At 52.1% G+C, this 20,268-nt stretch overlaps 5 protein-coding genes across 5 annotated transcripts; 3 read left to right on the top strand and 2 right to left on the bottom strand.

Annotated features, from left to right (window-relative positions):
* Window positions 1-198: 198 nt before the first annotated feature.
* Z517_00128 (uncharacterized protein) lies at window positions 199-4,864 on the top strand (the record flags this gene model as incomplete). The annotated part of the gene is made up of 2 exons (XM_013433094.1): window positions 199-543; window positions 605-4,864. 2 exons carry the CDS (start codon window positions 199-201, stop codon window positions 4,862-4,864), a joined length of 4,605 nt encoding a protein of 1,534 aa, XP_013288548.1.
* A 594-nt stretch (window positions 4,865-5,458) lies between these two features.
* Window positions 5,459-5,935, top strand: Z517_00127 (uncharacterized protein; the record flags this gene model as incomplete). Its single annotated transcript, XM_013433093.1, has 1 exon — window positions 5,459-5,935. The coding sequence occupies one exon, from the start codon at window positions 5,459-5,461 to the stop codon at window positions 5,933-5,935; it is 477 nt and encodes a 158-aa protein (XP_013288547.1).
* A 553-nt stretch (window positions 5,936-6,488) lies between these two features.
* Window positions 6,489-9,927, top strand: Z517_00126 (uncharacterized protein; the record flags this gene model as incomplete). Its single annotated transcript, XM_013433092.1, has 2 exons — window positions 6,489-9,569; window positions 9,688-9,927. 2 exons carry the CDS (start codon window positions 6,489-6,491, stop codon window positions 9,925-9,927), a joined length of 3,321 nt encoding a protein of 1,106 aa, XP_013288546.1.
* Window positions 9,928-10,757: 830 nt separating this feature from the next.
* On the bottom strand, window positions 10,758-16,484 carry Z517_00125 (uncharacterized protein; the record flags this gene model as incomplete). Its single annotated transcript, XM_013433091.1, has 1 exon — window positions 10,758-16,484. One exon carries the CDS (start codon window positions 16,482-16,484, stop codon window positions 10,758-10,760), a length of 5,727 nt encoding a protein of 1,908 aa, XP_013288545.1.
* Window positions 16,485-16,765: 281 nt separating this feature from the next.
* Window positions 16,766-19,696, bottom strand: Z517_00124 (uncharacterized protein; the record flags this gene model as incomplete). The annotated part of the gene is made up of 1 exon (XM_013433090.1): window positions 16,766-19,696. The coding sequence occupies one exon, from the start codon at window positions 19,694-19,696 to the stop codon at window positions 16,766-16,768; it is 2,931 nt and encodes a 976-aa protein (XP_013288544.1).
* Between the last annotated feature and the right edge of the window lie 572 nt (window positions 19,697-20,268).

The raw sequence follows: 20,268 nt of genomic DNA, 5'->3' as shown, positions 1-20,268 counted from the left end.
ATATTATCACCACCGCGAGCTGCTCCTGTCTCCATGGTCACTGCTTTCACCCACTTCGGAGCATTCGACTTGTCAATCGCACATCTCGTTTCTTTACGGCAGCGACCATCGTCTCTATCTCGGTGCTCCTCAATAAACCTGTCTTAGTCGTCCCTCTCCCAAAGATGACAGTCGACTCGTGACACCCCTCTTTGCAACATGCCCACCCGGCTTCGCAATGCTGCCGCCGTAGAGGCTGCGCAGACTTCCCGTCGATACGATATACCCGGCCTTCAGTTCGACGACACTCTGGAATGGCGCGCCGGTAAACCAATCGCCGTGGGAGACCTTCTCAAGCGGCTGCAGAAGCTTGCTAGCCAGCTGCGCAATTATGATGTCGATCAAGTCGACTCGCGCGCCTTCACTACCCTTGGGCTCGATCTCGCAAACCCAAATCTTCTCGGGCATAAGGACAAGGGTGTAAGAGCATGGACCGTCTCCTGTATTGTCGACGTACTCAAGATCTGCGCTCCCGATGCGCCGTTCGTCGAGGCGCAACTGAAGGTGTGTGTGCTCGCGACATCCCATTTCAAACAGCCGAGGGCGTTGCCATTGACATGAGTAGGACATCTTCACAGTCATCATCACCTCTATTCTTCCGGCCCTTGCGGATCCAACCAACGCATACAATGCCCAACACGTCTACATCCTCATCTCCCTGGCCGAGTCGCAAAGCATTCTACTGGTGACGGACATCCCGAACCATGAAGGTCTGCTTACGTCTCTCTTCACAACGGCATTCGACATCGTAGCCGCCTCTGGAAATAGCGCCTCGGGCGTCGAGGTCTCGAAGAGCGTGGAATATCACCTAAAGAACCTCCTGGCTGCAGTCGTCGACGAGGTTACCCTGCCTCCAGAGGTGACGGACATTATCATCTCGCAGTTCATGCGTGTGGATGCCCGCAATCTCGAGGAACATGGATCCAAAGGCAAGAAACGAGACTCTCATGACACCAAGCAGGGGACGCTGCTCCTCAAAGACTACCCTCCAGCATACAACATGGCCAAGTCGCTCTGCACCACCTGTCCCGAGAAGATGACATCCCAAATCACTCAATATTTTGGGACTGTGATTGTCGACGCAACCAGTGCTCCCACTATCTCTCGTCCTACCCACAAACGTTCCGCTTCGGATGCTGATGGTGACGATGAAGAAAGAGAGGGTCTAGCAGATTTGCGGAAAGCCCATCGTTTACTTCGAGAGTTGTGGCGCGCGTGTCCGGATGTCCTCTTGAATGTGATTCCTCAAGTTGAAGCTGAATTCTCCGCCGATGCCGCCTCGCTTCGTCGACTGGCCACTGAAACCGTCGGGGATATCACAGCCGGGATTGGCATTGCTGGGCTACCTCCGACTGTACCTCTTGATCCTGCTGCTTATCCCTTACCCTCCATCGACAATCCAGGAGAGCCCCCTGTGCAAACCACAAATCCCCTCCTTACTGCGGCCTCACCCAAGCCTTTTATGGCGGTCCACGCTGCAGCATATCAAGCGTTCCTCGGCCGTCGCATTGACAAGTCACACATGGTTCGAGAAGCATGGGCCAATGCCGCTGCTCGAATCCTGCGTACTTCGGCCGGCGGCATTGGTTTGAATCCTCAAGAGCTTGAGGACTTGCTTACTGGCTTTGCTCAGATGCTGCGCGATCCCGAAGAACATGTGCGGTTTGCGGCCATTCGGTCCATTGACACTTTCACCTATCAGGGTATGATAAATATCCTCGGTGCTGATGGCGGCTTGCTGAAAACGCACACTGTATTCTCTTCGTTGGCTGAACGCGTTATCGATCGAAAGCATCACGTCAGAGAGGCTGCTATTGAATTGCTCGGCCGGATTTGGGGTGTCGCTTCTAGCGATGTCGAGTCAGGCAATGAGATTGTCAAGAGCACTATTGGAGATATCCCGAATCGTATATTTGGCGCCTATTTCACCAACGAGCCGCACGTTCACGCTGTGATTGACAGAGTTCTCTATGAAAGTCTATTACCGCTCTTTTTCCCACCATCCAAGGTCCAAGCGTCCCGAGCTGAGAGCCAAAGACAGCGAGGAAGAGACAAGGAGGGTGGCGCACAAGAAGAATCAATATTTGATCCTGATGCCGTTAGAGCACGTCGCATCCTAACACTCGTCCAAAACTTGGACATCAGACCACGCGCCGTCTTTTTCAGCCTCCAAAACCGACAGGTACAAATGAGCAAAGGTATGAAGGTATTTCTGGAGACTTGCGAGGAATATAATGGAGGTATTCTGGAAGACGACTCTACAGAGGCAACCCTTGAGAAGCGTCTCACCCGCATGATCGATCAACTCTCGAAAAATTTTCCTGAGCCATCCGAGGTTTCGGCTGACCTCTGGAAATTCGCAAGGCAACACAACCGTCGATGGTATCAGCTGATACGCTTTGCCACTGGTCCTGAGCATGATTATCGCACGGTCACCAAGGCTATCAAGGAACTTACCAAACGCATACGCGAAGCTCCCGGGAACGTTCAATCACTTCTTGCCACGATTCACCAGCTCTTATACCGGTGCGCCTTGCTCGCCTATAATCGAAGTCATGTCCCAACAATCATGGCTATATCGCGGACTGATGAGGGCGGCTTAGGTGAGGTAGCTCACGAGGTTCTGAAGGAGATCTCTGCCCGGAATCCGGAGGTGCTCAAGTACCATATCCAGGCGCTGTGCAAAGAGCTTGAGGATGAGGCTCCATCAAGTACCAAACCTGAGCAAGACGGTGCCCCTGACACTCTCAAGGCATGTGCGGCATTTGCTCGGAAATATCCATCAGATATGCCCAAGGAGCGGAAGTTCCTGACATCGCTGGCACAATTTGCTTTGTACTCGAAATCTCCCCGTGCTGCGAAACACGCCGTGTCTATCATTATGATGGCTGCTGATAAGAAAGAAATGTATGCTAAGGACCTGCTGTCAAAGGCGCTGGCAGGTCTTGAGTCCGATAACTCTCATTTTCTCGCTCGCCTTGCTGCAATCGCGCAGATCTGCCTGCTTGCTCCGTCCACGGCAAACGTCGACTCGGACACGATTCAGAAGCTTTGCCTCTCAAATATTCTACTCAAAAATCAGTCGCCCAGCAAAAAGGAAGACTCGAGTGCGTGGGATGATATAGCAGATGACGAGACACGAGCGAAAGAACTGGCCCTCAAAATTTTCGTCAATCGCTGTCGGTCCCAGGATGAAACCAAGAATAACGACGAATATACCGCACTGGCAAAACAGGTGTTCAATCATCTCATCACTCTAGTCAACAACGAAGGAGAAATGACGCCTTCAAAAGATACACCACCCGCACAGAAGAACCGGCTCAGACTTGTTGCCGCACATCTAATATTAAAGCTCTGCAGCCACAAGCGGAAGTTCGAAGACTTCATTGACCCTGAGTCGTTCATATCGATTGTGATGATTATAATCCATCCGCCCAATCCGGTGCGGGCTGGGTTTGTGAATTCGCTGAAGAAGTATCTAGGTCTGAACCGCCTCGCTCATAGGTGGTTCACAGCTCTCTTCCTCCTGGCCTTTGAGCCGGACATAGAGCTGCGCACATCGACCATCATGTGGATTCGAGCACGCGTACAATTCTTCGCCAGGCAGAAGCTTCAGGCAGATTCAGGAGATAAGAAAATGCATCAGAATGTAATGGAGTCCATATTTGCACGTCTGCTCAGCCTGTTGGCTCATCACCCGGATTTCCCAACTCGGGACAGCGACAGCTTTGACGAAGACTTGCTGGATTTTGCAAAATATATTGTCTTCTACCTCTGGACTATCGCCACGGAAGACAACCTCTCACTGATATTTCACATAGCCCAGCGTGTCAAGGGCGCCAGAGACGGTGTTGTTGGTACAGATGAAGCGAGCGAGCGACTATATATTCTTAGCGACCTGTCTCAGGCTGTGATCCGGAATTACGCAGACATTATGCCAGCGCACGCAAAAGGTGTCAATCTGCTGCAGACATGGCCTGGCAAAGTGAGCCTTCCTCGGAATCTGTTCAAGGCACTTCCCAGTCACGAGAAAGCGCAGGAAATTGCAGAGCGAAATTATCTCCCGGAGGACGTTGCCATCGGACTGGAAAAGATGATTCGGATATATATCAAGGAGCTAAAGAATGCTAACCAACCAGTTAAGCGGGCAGTGATTGCCGAGAGGAAGCGGAAGAGTGATGCGGCGATGCTCGACCATGGCGAGGACGACGGCGAGGAGCGAAAGAAAGTGGCAAAGAAAGCAAAGAAAAGCGGCCTAGCAATTCGCAAGACCCCCAAACCAAGGCGGAAGGGCTCGGAGCCTGCTAGCAGTCCGGTCTTGCCATCACGGAAGAGCAACCGTGCTTCCAATGTGGTGTCGTATGCAGAGTCAGATTCAGAGGACGGAGACGTGGAAATGGAAGACACGATACCTCGGAAAAACAGTCCAACCTCCCGGAGAAAGAACAAGGGAGAGGAACAAGGCCCGGATCAAGACCTGGATCAGCAACATGATGGCGAGGAAGACGATGACGATGACAGCGAAACTGAGGACGATGAAGTGCGAGACAATAATGTCGAGATGGAAGTCGAAGAGAAAAATGCTGATGACGAAATCCGTGTCGACGAGGATGAAGATACTGCTGCCATCCATGAAAATGGGAGTGAAACAGGCAAGCAAGAGGGCACATCCCCTGCCCTTGAGCAACAGAAGCACACTGCTACTAGCAAGGAACGGCAAAGCAAGAAAGTCGCGGCGAAGAAAAATATGGCGTCCAAGGAACAGACAGACCCGGCGTCGCGGTCAGGACGGACTATCCGACAGACGAGGAGTACGAGAACATAAGTTACGAGGATGAGCTGACGGCATTTCATCAACGGGACATGTGTTGTTGAGCTTTATGCAGCATTTCTGGGGGAGGGGTTTGGGGTATTGCATTGAGCATGGAGGAAGGGCTGAGCATACCACCATTATAAACGATACAGATGATTGGCTGTATTGGTGCTATGAAAAAGTCTGCGAGTGCTCAGTAAAAGTAATGTAGCAAATGAAGATACCCACCCGCCGGAGACTGGCACTGACTGGCAACGAGACGTGACTTGAGATCAAGCGAGGCTGCGAGGCTACGAGGCTTAGAGACTGTGACGGACCAAACTTCGGCCAAGCTGCCTTTTTCTTGGCGGGGAAATGACGCGAATCATCCTCAGCTTGTCTTTCTTACCTGCAAGAGTCCGCGTCCGGGCGAACGACCATCAAACCCCTTGCTGCGTTATCTTGATCAACCAGGCATTCACAATGGGCGGCCTATTTAAGATGTGTCTGCGTTCCCGTGCTGCCCATCCCTCGCCACAAACGGGCATCTTCACGAATGCCAAAACTAACCCACTGGACTAGCACACACTCTCCCTTGTAGCTCGAAACCCTTTTAGCCTCAGCATCATGCCAGCATTGTCGTCCATCGTTATTGACGCCTCTCCTCAAGACGTCTGGAACGTCCTCGTTGACTTCCCCAGGTGGCCAGAGTGGAACACTTGGTTCCTATCTATTCGTGCCCATTCAACCCCGGTTGAACTAGGCACTCTGGTCACATTTACAAACACCATGTCAGAGACCGCCAAGCCCGGAACTTATATAGCGCGCATCACCACTTGGCAACCCGACAAGACAGAGTTCGCGTGGAAAGGTGGCCCATTGCCAGAGTGGCTGGCGTGGACTCTGAGGGGTTATCATTGGTTTAGGCTCGTGCCACAGGACGGTGGGGAGAAGACGTTGTTCGATCATGGTGAAGACGTGGAAGGGTTGCTGAGTGTGTTGGTTCCAGGCAGTATGGTGAAAGACTTGGTCAAGCAGCTGGACAAGTTCAACGGCGAGTTGAAGCAACGGGTTGAAAAGGGTCCACAAACCAGCGCGACTTGAAGGAGGCAGAGGACGAGACGGGGCGATCAAGCTGCAATGGTAATCAAGTATGGTGAATCTCTATAAGAAAAATGTCTCTACTACTGGAGGCGTGTGGCATTTCCCTGCTGACTGGAACAGATTCGAAGCGAGTCCATTTGTGTTTGATGTACTTGTTACAATGCTTTTCTTACAATGAATGGCACTTCAGGGGCTCAATATTCTTCAGTCAACCTGCTCATCCAGACTGTTTGCATCTCCCTGTACTTTGAAAACCGCCTTGGGCAACTTTGCTCTACATCCTCATGCGTTGTTCTCTTCATTCCGTTTCATCACTCACGACTAAGAATACTGGTGTTTGTCTCGTTGTGCGGGTTTGTTGTTACACAGATGGCTTTGGCTTTCCCTCTCTGGGTTACTTGGTGTTTTCGTTATTGCAGCAAACAGCCTGACGCTGTTGAGCCCAAACAACTGCCCTTGTTCGTTTTACTAACGTATTTTAGATCCAGTCGTTCTCAAGTGAAAATGTCACCTCTTCGCTCTTAGGAACCTCTCCGTCACTCATCCTACTAACATGTCACGATACAATCCGAACTGGGGTCGCCCTAACCGCAACACTCCCAACAACAATGCTGATGAGGCACAACCGCCCTACCGTGCGAACCCAATCTTCAGTCCTGACAACAGCCAGCCAAACAACTCTTCGCCAAATCTTCCTCCAACTGGTCCATCAGTGGCCCCTTTCCAACCGACTCGGCAAGGAGCGCCTCCTGGTTCGAGCGGCAACCGGGCGCTGCCTCAACCAGGTGGTCAGTTCACCCCTCGGCAGGCCAATACCAACTGGAAACCTCCCCCGACTGGTGGCAGAGGGGGACACCCACCATTGTCTCACCGTCCAAGACAGCCACAAACAGGTCACGGCGGTAGGGGTGGTCGGCTGCATGGGGACTCGAAACCTCAAGGGACACGAAATGTCGACATTCCAGGGAAAGAGCTGCTAGCCAACCATTTCGCCATCACACTAGGGACCTATCAACAAGTCTTTTCTTACGAGTTGAGCATCAGTAGACTTCACCCAGAAGCACAGAACGACCAAAGTCGATCCACCGAGACAGAGAATGGCGTCCCTGCTACACAGAAGACCCGCAATATCGCGAGGCAGAAGAAGAGACGACTGGTTTACCTCCTCCTCGAGCAGCTCAAGTTGGAAAAGAGACTTCCGGACCCCATCGCTACTGATTACCTGAAGCTGCTCATCACGCCAAACCAACTGGATGAGGGGACAACCAAGTCACGCGAATTTGATTTCTACGACGAGTTCTCGGTTGGTCCCGACCCAAATTGTGACCGGTACCGTGTAGAGTTTGAAACGCCGAAGCTGATCTCTCTGACCGATCTCTTCGCGCACTATGGCTCTGCACAACCTCAAGTCGCCGGCGCGCAGCTGTCGACTGAAGCTCTCATTGATGCAACCAACGCTCTCAACATCATCTTCAGCTATCTTCCTTACCAGCATTGCTTTTCCAGTCGTCATGACTCTACCCCGTCGATGACTACGGTAAATGGACAGACGTTCTATGGCATCGCTCCTCCACCGCCTCCCCGACATTTAGGACCTTGGATGACAGACACTGGTAAGGTGCTCGACGGGCGAGGTGGCCGCTACAGCATTCCAGGATTCTCGAGGAGCGTCCGAGGCTCGTTCAGTTCGCCGGGGCACGTGGATCTCAACATCTACATCAAGACCGGCTGTTTCTGGCAGCATGGGAGTGTCCAAGACGTGATTGATGCATTCAGACGTCAATACCCTACGGCCGGTCTGTATGCCCTTCAAGACTTCTTGCGCCGGGCTCCGGTCAGGCTGGCGTTCCAGGAACCAGGACTCGATCGGTTCTCTGGCATAAAAGGGCTTGTGGGCAATGATGGACTGTCTACAGCCGATAGGTGCGACATGAGACATCTCAAACAACAGCATTCGGGTGGTCTTGTGAGAGACTACTTCTCAATGAAGCACAGTTGGCAAATGGACGCCAAAGTAAATGTCGTCAAGATCGGGAAAGAGTCACAGAACGGGCACATGACGGTCCCCGCAAACCTCCTTCAGATCCTGCCTGGGCGACTGAAGCCAAGCGAGATCCCCCGATTTTCGACTCGATTCCCAGATGAGAACTACAAAATGATCGTCACAGATGGCCGGCGCACATTTTATTCGACCGACCTTGCCCATGGTGGAGCGGCAGCGTTTCGCTTGTCAATTGATTCCAGAATGGCCAGGGTCCCCGTCACAGTGCTGGCTCGGCCCAGCCTTATGTACAAGATTTCAGAAGACTCGACTCAAGCGAAATGCATAGACGGAGCGCTCATTCACGCTGGTCAATGGAATATCCAAGGTGCCGCTTTTGTGAGGCCAGCTTCTGGGAAGAAGTGGTCATGCGTCGAGCTCACGGCGGAGGGAAGGCCATTGAAATGCTCAACGCAGGGGATTACTCATTTCGTGGACCATCTGACCCATGCGTTGCGGCAGTATGGCATGCAGAGATTTGAATGGTGGCAGTTCAACCCCAACAACATGGGTGCACAACAGTACGCCGACAATGACTTGTTTCCGAAGCAGAAGACAGTCTCAAGTTTCCAGAAGCAATCCACCGCCATCACAAAACTGCTCAAGGATCTCAAAGCCAATGGAGTCCAGCTGGTGGTCCTGCTTATCCCTGTCCATGACCTGGAACTCTACAGTGCTATCAAACGAGCGGGCGACCAGAAGGTTGGCATCGCTACCGTCTGCCATGTGCTCCAGTCTGGCGGCAAGGCACTCTGGCCCAAAAGCATTCTACGTCCTGGCGATCCACAGGGTAGGGTCAACCACGACTTTCTGGCGAATTTGTGCATGAAAATCAACTTGAAAGTGGACGAGACGGCCGTCAATCAAGCCTTGCATGGTAACCCAAAGATGCTGACACCCAAGACGATGATCATCGGCATTGATGTGGCCCATGGAGGTGGACCAAGGAAACACTGCCCCAGCGTTGCGGCCGTGGTCGGCAGCGTCAATGCAGAATTCTCGCAATGGCCGGCGAGTTTGTTGGCGAACCCATGTTCCACGAGAGATGACGAAGAGAAAGAGGCCAACGAGAAGATACTGAATCTGGACCAGGCCGTGTACGAGCGACTTCTGGACTATTACAACCGTAACCACGATCCACGCTCCAAAGGGTCCAAGGACAGCGGCATTCCAGACCAGATCATCGTGTACCGGGACGGCGTGTCCGAGTCGCAGTTCGCAATGTGCAAGGACTACGAGTACGAGAAGATCGGGGCCGCCTTGAGCCAGCTTTTCCAACAAAAGGGTCTGCCTGTCGAGCTCCTGCCCAAAGTCACCCTCATCTGTGCCATCAAACGCCACCACACTCGTCTCTTCCCGAATCCCGACGTTGGCTCGCAAGACCGAAGCCTCGTGCTGAACCAGCAGCAGAAGAACGGCAGCGTCAACAACAACCCCGTCCCGGGCTGTGTGGTGATGGACCGGATCACGTACGGACAGGGCAACGACTTTTTCTTGGTCGGGCAGAAGGCCATCCAGGGCACGGCCATCCCGGTGCATTACAATGTGTTGCGGAATCCGCGCAACTACGACATGCAGGATATCGCCAGGATGGTGAGTTTTTGATTTGTCTCTGTATTCTAAACCCACATCCCCCTTTGACTATACCGTTCCCTCTTCTCCCTTACTGTCTCTCCGCGTGGGCCGCCCTCACTGGCTAATACTTGACCAGACATACCATCTCTGCTATCTCTTCGGCCGCTCGCGGACTTCCGTCGGACCATGCAACCCCGTCTACTACGCCGACCTGGTCGCCGACCGCGCGCGGTGTTTCGTGCGCCAATTCTACAACCCGCCACGAGACCACGACCAGGATCAGCCGATCCGGCCGTTTGACGAGAGCGAACTGGGCCAGTTCAACGACTGCCTCCAACTGCATCCGGACATTGCGCGACACATGTTTTACATCTGAGCGGGAACAGCGGTTTTTCTCTTCGTTGGGGGTTTGTGGAACGCTGGTTGACTTGACGTGGGCCTGTCAGCACGTGTAGGAGGAGACACACTCGAAGGAGGGTTCTCGTGCCTGGCAATTTTTTTTGCTTTCTTTCTTCAAGTCAGTCTCTAGACCAAACTCTTTTGTGGGACTCGGCAATGTTCTTATCGTCCAGATTCTATCTGCTCTTCGACACTGTGATGTCTTTTTTTTTTTTTTCAAAGGAAAACAAGAGAGAGGCAGCTCGGGTCGGGAGTTGTGGTTCGTTCTTCAATGTGTGTGCTCGGGAATGGGCAATGTGCTGGGTCAAGGCACGACAGGGTAGGCTAAGGCTGAACAGATGTTAGATTTTTGACGGATATTAGATGCTACAGACACAGACACAGGCACAGGCACAGGCGCAGCATGCACGGAGGAGACGATTATCTCTCTTTTCAACACCTTCTGATAAATTAATTAATTTCCCTATCCCTATCCCTCCCTGTCTTATGCGTTCGATATCCAATATCTCTCTGGTTCCTCTCTCACCTTCACAAATGCACTTTTTTTCCCCCCCACCGACCCCATTATTTCTTCTCGTTAAAATAGCTAAGGGGTCATTTGCTGGGTTGTTCGCCCTTGACGCCATCATCGATTCCGTTGACATTGTATCGAATTTCATGGCTGAAGGAATCCATCGCTAGCTTTTAGGAGCATATTGTGGAGCAATCCCCCAGAGAGGTCTGTGGGGAGAAAAGTGATATATAGAGTGATCTATGTAGGTAGTTAGGTAGGTAGGTAGGTAAATAGGTTGGTTGGTGGTAGCCAAGCTAAAACTCAAAAACGTCCTCGCCGACGCGTTCCCTGACGGTCCTGACCCAATCCCTCACGGCGCCCTCGACCTCTTCGTCGTCGTCCTCAAGCATCTCGTTGACGTAGACCATGGTCTCGCCGGCGCCGCCGACCGCGACTCCACCACCCCCACCAACCTCGGTCGCGGCGGTGCTCGACTGGCCCAGCACGACGTTCTGGAGCCACTCGTCGCCGACCTCCGAGGATTCGGTCAGCGTCATGTGCGTGCGGATGCTGGCGAGGCGCACGGCCGCCGAGGGGCTGCGCCGGAGCTGGCAGAGCAGGTGGTTCAGGACGTGGTGGTGCGGAGGCACGTCTTGCACGGCGGTCGCGAGGGCCACGATGCATGGGATCACCGTGTCGAAGATCATGCCCCGCAAAGACGAGGACGACTTAGCTTTACCCTTGCTCTTGGGCTTAGTGTTGCCTACAGGTGTGGATTTGGATCGGGATTTGGGAGACGAGGCAAGGCCCAATTGCCCAACGAGAAGATTGGCCAGAGGTTGGAAATGTGAGGGCGAAGTAAAGAATCCATCTGCATCGTGGGTCGCGATCGTCGTCAATAGCGTTATGGTCGACTTGTACAGTTGCAGGCCAGTGTCTTCTGACAGGTCAATGTGCAGGGAGGGTTTCGTCTCAGAATTTTGTTCTGCGGCATTCAACTTCGTTCCACGCACCGGCAACGAGGCACCGTCGATGGCCGACTGCAAGACATCGTTCACGGATGGGAGGAGGTAGCTCGCGTAGCTCGTCACGATGCTCTTCAGGGTCGCGAAGAAATGCGTGGCAAAGAGGTAGAAGCTTGCTTGTCTGGCCAGCCGTGCCATATCCTCCTGCAAGATGCCTTCGGCAGAAGTGGAAGTCCCAGAATTCTTTCGGGTCGCCCAGTTAACCCATCCCTCAAAGATGGGTCGGAATGTAGTGTCGTTGAGTTTGTAAATGAACACGATGCCCAACTCGTGAAGTCTCCTTTCCACATCCTCAATGTCCGACAAGGCGACAGTTTCGGCATGGGCTTGTTTGTCAGCATTGTCTCTCTCTTGGATGAGCCGTCGCAGATCCAGGACGTCCAGGATGAAAGCCGATATCTCATCGGCAGCACCCACGACGGCAGATTTCGAATTGCGCTCAATTGCTTGAGAAAGCATGTCAAGGAATTCAGTGATCGCTTCTCCATCGACCTTCTCGCCGGATGCCACCGCCAGTTTCCAAGCCTGACTCAAGCTGTTTACGAGCGTCTTCAAGTCCAATCGCTGTGCCATGAGGCTCAGCGTCTCAAGTCGAGCCTCCTTGCGTGAGACCTCGTCCGGCTCTGCGAGGCACGAGCGATAGGATAGACTGATAATCTCAGTAATGCTTTCGTCACTGATAATAAAGGGAGTGTGCGTGATGCACGAAGAAAGCAACGTGAAGCAAGCGTCGTGCAGTTCCGCTCGGCCTTCGCTGGTGTTGCTTTCACCTTGTCGAGTTAAGAACGACTCCAACAGACGCAAGACTTTGGGAAGGGCTTGTACCACTATCGGGACACTTCCTTCCTTAAGCACCTCCGTCGTGCTGGCAAGACAGAGTAGAGACATGATCCTTGTCCTTTCATTGTGGGAATCTAGGCCGAATTCGCTTTCAATCAGGGCGGTAGAGGCGCTGATGACCTCTTCTGGGTTCTTGCGTCCGTATGCCTCAGTTATGCGATCAACACACGCAATCGCTGCATGCCTGAGTGCCTCATCGTCCGTGCTGCGGATAGTGTGCTGTAGAGTTGGGAGAAATGCAATGGCTTGCGTTTGCGTCTTGGTATCCCTTGAGCTCGGAGCAGTATGTTGGAGCTGTGTCGCAAGAACTCTAAGCGCCAGAGGCTGGAGCTCCTGCTGACCTTCTTCGGATTGTGCCATGTCCTGTAGTAGATTGGGCATGATCTTGAGAAGGTCGGCGAGGGAAGGTAGTTCAAGGAGCGAGCTCAAACACTTCCTCGTCGATGGGGTCAGACTGCCGTGGCTGGACTTCTGGGATTTGAGCATACTAAGGACGCGCGTCATACAGACACCGAACTCAACCCAGAAGGTTTCATTTCCGGCTTCGTCAGATTTCGAAAGTATCTTTACCTGCGCTTTGAGGGTCTTGGACTGGAGGAGTTTCGAAGCCACTTCTAGTAAGGTTAATGCTTCTTGCTCCTTCTTCTCATCCGAGCTCATTCTGCTGATGTCTAGCAAGGGAACGGCATCGTGAGGATCCTCGGAGAAAATATCAACACTCAACTCGACAAGCTTTCTAAAGGTCAACAGCTGAGTTGATGCCGAAAGGTCTGCCATCAAGCTTGCAAAGAACGAGGACATATCTTCCGCATGTCGCCTCGATGCGAGAAGAGCTATGACCGCAAACGCAAAGTCATCAGCACCAAGCCTGCTGAGAAGCCGCTGGTAGAATGCGGCCCTTCGGTATTGAGGGACGTGGTCGTATGCTGTGACGAGGCTGGAAAGCAGGCTTGAAGTCGAATGGACAAGCTTTTTGGCATCCTGCTTTTTCAAAGTGGCAACCAAAGGAGGGATTATTTCGTCAATGGTTCGATTGGTAACGTAGATTGAGCGCTCATCATCCTTTGACAGTATGCTTTTACCCATGAATGTGAAGATGGGCATAATGCTATGCAATATCCGATCTGGAGCCAAAGAAGCCAGGGCGGCCGAGAGAAGGAGAGCAGTGCTTTGGACCTGTGGGTTTTCTGACGATCGAACACAATCCGTGACCAAGTCGGTACGAATAATAGAGAAGTCGATGGTTGACCTTGGAGACTTTCGTGCGTTGTCGATGATTGCCAATATGCTGCTGAGACACAGGTTGAGAAGGTATGGAGATTCAGATGTGCCCTTGTCCTTGAGTCGTCTGAGGATTATCAATACCTCGAACAAGCCTCCGAGCAGTTGTAGATGTCCTTGTGGTTTGGAATCTTCCACAAGCTCCAGCGCAAGAGTCAATCTCGCCTCACTGATATCCAGTTCGAATGCCAGATCCTTCGGTATGCTTTCACGCCCATGGCTGACACGACGTCTTTTCCTGGGCGGGACATCTGTTTGCATCTCTGCAAGGCCGGAAAATGAGCGGTCTAGCATTGCAGCAAGAATCTCCGTAGAAAGGTTGATTGCGTGCAAAACATGACGACTTCCAGCAGCTTGGGCCGAGTTTTTGGAGAAACACATATCAAATAGGCGTAGGGCAGCAGAGATTTGTGATTCATGATGCATATCCTTCCAGATGCCAGTAATTCTGTCAAAAAAAGCATTGACCAGAGCAGCACGCGGCTGGAGTCTATCTTCGATAAGCATCGAGAGAATGTGCTCCACGGCGTCCTTGTCTCGTGCATTCACGAGTCGAACCACCACAGCATCTATTTGGTCCAAAGAAAGACTCTCTGATGACGCGGCATTTTCGGCTTCTTCTTGATTCAGCGATGCCCAGGTTTCGAGGATAGGCGACAGAATCTTGCTGGTGCTTAAGCTACCCACTTTGTGGACGTCGACCAGGAGCTCGAGAATGCCGATCTTGACTCGCAGTAAAGAACATTCCAGAGCACAGCCGGCCAACAAATCGTAGAGCGCTTGCTTCGTGCTCTTTTTGAGTTCAATATCGCCAGCCTTGGACGAGGGCGTTCGGTCATTCCCAGTAAAGGTTGTCTGAAGCATTCTCCGTATGTAAGTAGGATCCAGGACAAATTCTTCGAGATAAGGCAAGTAGACTTGGCCCAGGATCTTCACTGCTTGCGCAGATTGCAGGGGTTTGACGTTCCGCATGCCAAGGTCATCGTACACCGTTTGGGCGGTGATTTGCTCACCGTTCCCTTCTTTTGAAGCAGCCTCGTGAACAGCTGCCATACAACCGACGGCTGCTCGTCGCACAAGTTGGCTGTTGTCAGAAAGAAGCACGGTAATGTAGGGAATCAGAGCTTGTAAAGGCCCCAGTGATTCCGCTTTGATAATTCCCGAGAGAAGCCGAAGCGCAGCATTGCGTTGAGGGGTGGCAAAGGCGCCCAGTGCCATTCTCAATAGGAATGTAAAATGTAGATTGGCGGGCTTCCCTTCGTGCTTGTTCCAGAGCGGAAGTTGCTCAAATCGTTCCAAAAGCTGACTATTCTTGTGGCATAGCGCGAATGTTCGAGTAAGCTGGTGAAACAGAGGAGAGCGATTATTCCCAGAAGCGAGGAACGACGACTCGGTAGTGTGAGGGGGAAGGGATACAAGCATGGCTTCGGCTTCCTCCGAATTCTGTAATGATTCATCTTCGAGATTGTCAAGTTCCATAGGTGTGTCTTCAAGGAGTGGTTGCCGAGAGCTTTCAATTGTTTGCTGGAGAAGACCTTCCACCTCCGTCTGGGTACAGCCAGCCAAAGACATCGCATGAGAGAATGACGGCGAGAATTTTGAAGAGCCAGCCAGCGTCTGAAGCAAATACATCAACCTTGTCGATTCTGCGGAAAGGGTGGAATCTGTTGAGAAAAGCTTTCGAAGCAGCGGTGCAAGGAGCCGACTTTTTGTTGCCGATGCGCAGTGGTCCTCGGCGACGTGAAATATGCATTCGACAATGCGCATTCTTTTGTCGATATTCTTGGGCTTCAACGCGAACGTCGCAGAGCTGATCAGAGCCTCGAACAAGGACGCCAAGGGCACCACTTTGAGTAGATCAGACAGTCGTCGCCCTATGTCGTCGGTGTTGATGAATATGTCAAGCACATTTCTGGGAACTCTCATGTCGGTCTTTTTGGTGACCAGAATAGCCAAACATGCCAAAGCCGACCTAGAGTCGGATGTCTCTTCGGCAATAAAGGGGGCGATCGACATCATCAAAGAGTCGATGACCTGGTCCCCGAGATCCGCACCGCCTGCTAGCACGAGAACAATGGTGAAACATGTGACTGTAAATTCTGGACAGTCTTTGATTTCAAACCCTTCACTGAGCAGTGGTAAAATCTTCAACAGCACATCCTCTGTCCGCTGTTTCTGCACTTCTTTTCTTCCATTCCTGACCTGACTCAGTCTTCCAGTTACCGCCTCGACAACGACGCTGCCCCAAAAGCGTAGTAGTGACGAGTGGGCTACACCTTCCTGGCATGCATGCAGGACGTAGTCGTTGAAAAGGGAGAAAAAGGCGTCGTTGTGAGTGGCGCTGTATATGACCACTCGTCGAGGAACACTGGCAGCTTCTTTATGGTAGGGCGCCAGGAATTTCCACCCACTGACAAATCTGTCTGATGGGACGATTCTCAAGATATTCTCGAATAAAGGTGTTTCGTGGTACGGTAAAAATGTGGCCAGTAACACATCCGTATTGTAGACATGAACCCGAAATCTTCGCACGAGCCACTCCACTGCTTTCAGGCCGGGTCGGAGCAACACCTTGGATCCAAGGAGAGTAAGACATCGATCTATCACGAGCCCCAACGCTTCATTTTGTGTCTTGTTCAGCAGCTCTCGGTCCTGCGTTTTGGACTGAGGGCTGTAGAGGTTTTGTTCGAATTCATGCAGTCTTGTATCCAGTAAACACAGCTCTCGAAAGCCTTCCACACATACGTGATATATTGTCTCCCAGTCTTGCTTGACGGCGACACTGCGGTCGAAAATGAGGGATTCGGCGTGTGCACCTCGTCGGGCGCGCAGATCGAGTTCGCTCGTAGAATTTGCGGCGATAGTGCGCAGCTGCGCGACGAAGGTGGACGTCATTGCGGCTGTCGTAGAAGGAGGGCAGAGTGATTCAAAGTTGTTTCCATAGGCGAGAATTTAGAGCAGCGAGCTCCAAGGATCCCCTCAGTGTTATCTCAGGTTGGTCGTTGAAATCTTCACTGTCAATCAAGTGGTGGCATGCGACAAACCAAAAAAAAGTTTTGGAGACACCCGGACATTGCGGGGATAAGAACCGTGCCAAGCAAATTTAAGATCTTCAGCCTCGAGCCCTGCAGACGAGGCTCTGTCTTCATGTACCATACATATACAAGTGCAAAAGACTACGGCAACGTATCTGAAATGTCAAGGCGCACCCGCATACCTCGGTCTAGCATGGTTTGATACACCTGTCTGAGTCTCGCGTCTCCAATCGCGTCTCTCAATATTGGAAGTGTAAATCCCAGCATGCATAGTCCTTTCGACCACGGACATGCTTGTAGCGATGCATAAAAGGATTGCGTTGCCATTGCTGCAGATATGTGGGCTTTCTCTTCGGGTCTCCTTGATGTTTTTCTCCCTAGGTTTGAATGACCATGGATTCCAATTAGTGAGGTTTCCCACTGAACATACGTGTACCATATTTCCACACTGTCATGCCCAGGAGACCCGGGTTGCGTCACTCGTTTGAAAGCTGAGCGAATGCTGTGATCAGTGCTTCCGCTGTACGATGGTCTGTTGAGCTCCAGCATCAACTCAAGCACGCATCGAACGATACTTTTTCCGGTTTGTACATCGTTGGCCCCCTCTTCTTTGGGGTCTAGCTGCCGCAACCGCTCAAACAATCCGGCCTTCTGAAGGAAATAATGATGGAGAAGTAAGAGGTTGAGGTTGTCGGGAAACATTTCTGTTGAGTCTTTGAGAATGGGCACGAGTCCTCGCGGTTTGAAGCTCCTTTCAAGGGTCACAGAATGGGCGTAAATGAAGCGAGCCCGCTGCTCGTGAATGGCTTCAAGCACGGCAGAAGATATTGTCGACGAGCCAGTGAAAGAGACTAAAGATGCATGGTATGTCTGTAGGGCTATGTCAAGGGACAGATCAGCATTGAGATACCTATGCAATATTAGAACGTCGATTAGTGTCGGTAATTGCTCTGCTCGATTCTGGGAGCAACTCTGCTCGATGTGCATTTTGATATAATGGTCGACCTTTATCCGCACTGTAGTAGATGGTTCAGTAGTCTCCTCGCTTTCTGTTCGGAGCTGAGCCAAGTTAACCTGTGCCTCTGTTATGCGATTTAAAAGGGCCCTAGCCTTCTGAAATTGTCTTCGGCGCATGTACGAGTATGCCCAGTCACGCCACAGAAGGAATGAGTCAAGCTGTTCTTTTTGGCCGAGCGAATGTCGCATCGACAACGCGGTTGACCAAACCTTTTCAGCACCTTCAAAATTGTCCAGCCGGCACTCGAGTAGCGCGTATATATTGTACAGTTTGAGACTGTCAGCCTTGCGCTTGAGAAATGTCCTCGTCTGTTTCTTGGCGGATTTCAAGTCTACTCCAGCCTCCAATGCAATCGCATATTCCATATGCAGATCACTCGATTCTTCGTCAACTGCCAGTTCCGTAAGCTGAGAAATGGCTCGGCGAACAAAGCTGAAAGCCGAATCGACAAGTCTTGCAGGGCTAGAAAGTGAAACGCCGTGTGTCCGGGAGTTCACTTGCTGAGACGCCAGGAAGACTTCTTGGAAGCGCAACTGGAACCCAAAGCTGCTGTTTGCAGGGCTGTCAGATTCCACAGAGATGCCGGGGAGAGGTAAGTGGCTATGAATGAAAGGGTCCCGTTCCCAGACTCTGGACTCAGGCAGTGACGATAGTGGCGAAAGGCCACTGAACAGGAAGAATGCATCTCGCAGAAGCCACGAGCCTTTCACGGTGGTCGTGGAGAAGAGGAAGTCTTTGACATCCGAAAAGAGGAGAACGCGATAAGGATCATCATCGTTGACCTCGTCTAGAGCTCTTGCAGGCAGCCCTGCGGTTCTTTCAAGCTCAGTTTCGGCAGTTGCCCAGGCCTCAAAATCCATGTCCCGCACCTGGAAATCTTTGTCGCTTCTCGCCTCAACCTCACCGTTTGCATTCGACCGCCACCCCGCAGAACCTTCCTCCCCGATTCGCGCAACCTCGCTTGCCCAGAATCCCTCAAAGGATGGTATGAGTTCAGTGGTAGGGCTAATATGGGGACGAAAGTAATTGAATTCGAGGAGGGCCTGCCAAATCCCGACCGCGCGTTCCGTAAACCCAGAGTGCCACAGAAACAAGGTCAGGCGGAGAAGGACGTATATGGAACTAGCGTCTCTCGAGTCAGATGACTCGTTTCCTGCTTTTTGAAGGCATTGCTTGTAGATGCCCAAACAGGTCTCAAAACTGAATTTGACGGAATTTGTCTGGACAAAGTTCAGATAAAGCCGCCATAGGTCAAACGAGGCCTCGTCACCAAGGAAGGTTCGCCACCTAGACGCCTGTTTATCTGCATCCCAAATGGCCTTCCCTTCTTGCATGAGACCCAGGATCAGAGTATCCCGACCTTCGCGGCCTTTGACGCGTGACAATGCTTGCTCGTACAGCGATATTTTGAGATCGACCACCGTTCTTGACGCGGGAGTGGCATAGCTGCGGGAACTGTGCGCATCGCCAAATAGAACGGGCTGATACTCGATCAAAGCAATCCATGCCGACACGTCCTCGGGTCGAGTTTCCGTGGCTCTCAAGAGTTCGATATGGCGCTGATGGGCAGGATCCCTCTTGAACTCCTCGAAAGCGTCCTTGGAGGGTGAAAGTGCTTCACTGTCTAGGTCTGACTCACTGCTCTCGTCCTCTTGCAAAGGGACATGTTCCAGTTCCGCCCACATCCGTCTCCTCTTCCTCGGATGCCCACTATCGAAGCTCAGAAAGTCCTTGCGTAGATCTGATTCGCTGCTCACTCCGGATGGAACGTTCTCCGCCGCATCATCTTCGGGAAGGTCCTCGAGTAGAGACTGTCTGCGGGACCTTCGTGTGGAATCAATATCGATATTTTCCACATCGAGGCGTGTATCTGAACGTGAAACTATTCGATAGTTCGGACCCAACCCGAGTAAGCCACCTTGACCGGCTGGTCGATAGCGCGGAATGGCATGCCGATCCAATGACCCATAAGTCAAGTTTTGCCGATCCCCTTTGCAGTCTTCCACGAACAAAGAGGATTCGTAGACTTCTGGACTATGAGAATGGAGTCCCATAGTCTGCTCTCGACCGTCGAGACGGATCAAAGGGCGGGATATGCCGCGAGGAATTCTCCGGTATTGAGAGAGGGGGTGGTGTGAGGAAGACATCATGCGCACAGAGAAACATAAGGTGAGGGAGAAAAGTCCATCACAGTTGAATAGTTGGTCAATGCCAAGCACGAGAATTGCTTGGCTACCGCACGTCACGTGGAGAGGACTAGGGTCGGCGCAGGGCGCAGGGACGAGTACGCGGTACGAGGATCTTGATCCAAAAAGAGTCTCAGCTTTTGTGATGGTTAATCGTGCATTTCGCACTGCTGACTCGAAAGAAGACGGTACCAAGGCACCAATGGCACCAGGTGGGATTCTACCGAAAGAGGATTTTGGGGCTTTCAAGGGTATTCCCAGCCTTCCGAGCAAGTGGGCATGGTGGGCTGCCACAAGCATTGGTCTCGGCTATCGAGGGGCAGCTGGGGCAGGTGGGCAGCCAGTATTCCAACCACCCAACCACCCACCCATACACTAAGGTTCATGCCTAAAGCCCGCCAATCCCGTAGGGCAAGAGTTGCCTTTGGGGGGTCTAGTGT

The sequence above is a fragment of the Fonsecaea pedrosoi genome, assembly GCF_000835455.1.
Source record: "Fonsecaea pedrosoi CBS 271.37 unplaced genomic scaffold supercont1.1, whole genome shotgun sequence".
Taxonomy (NCBI): Eukaryota; Fungi; Ascomycota; class Eurotiomycetes; order Chaetothyriales; family Herpotrichiellaceae; genus Fonsecaea; species Fonsecaea pedrosoi.
The sequence above is the reverse complement of the archived record's forward strand: the minus strand, read 5'-3'. Positions and strand labels throughout refer to the sequence as shown.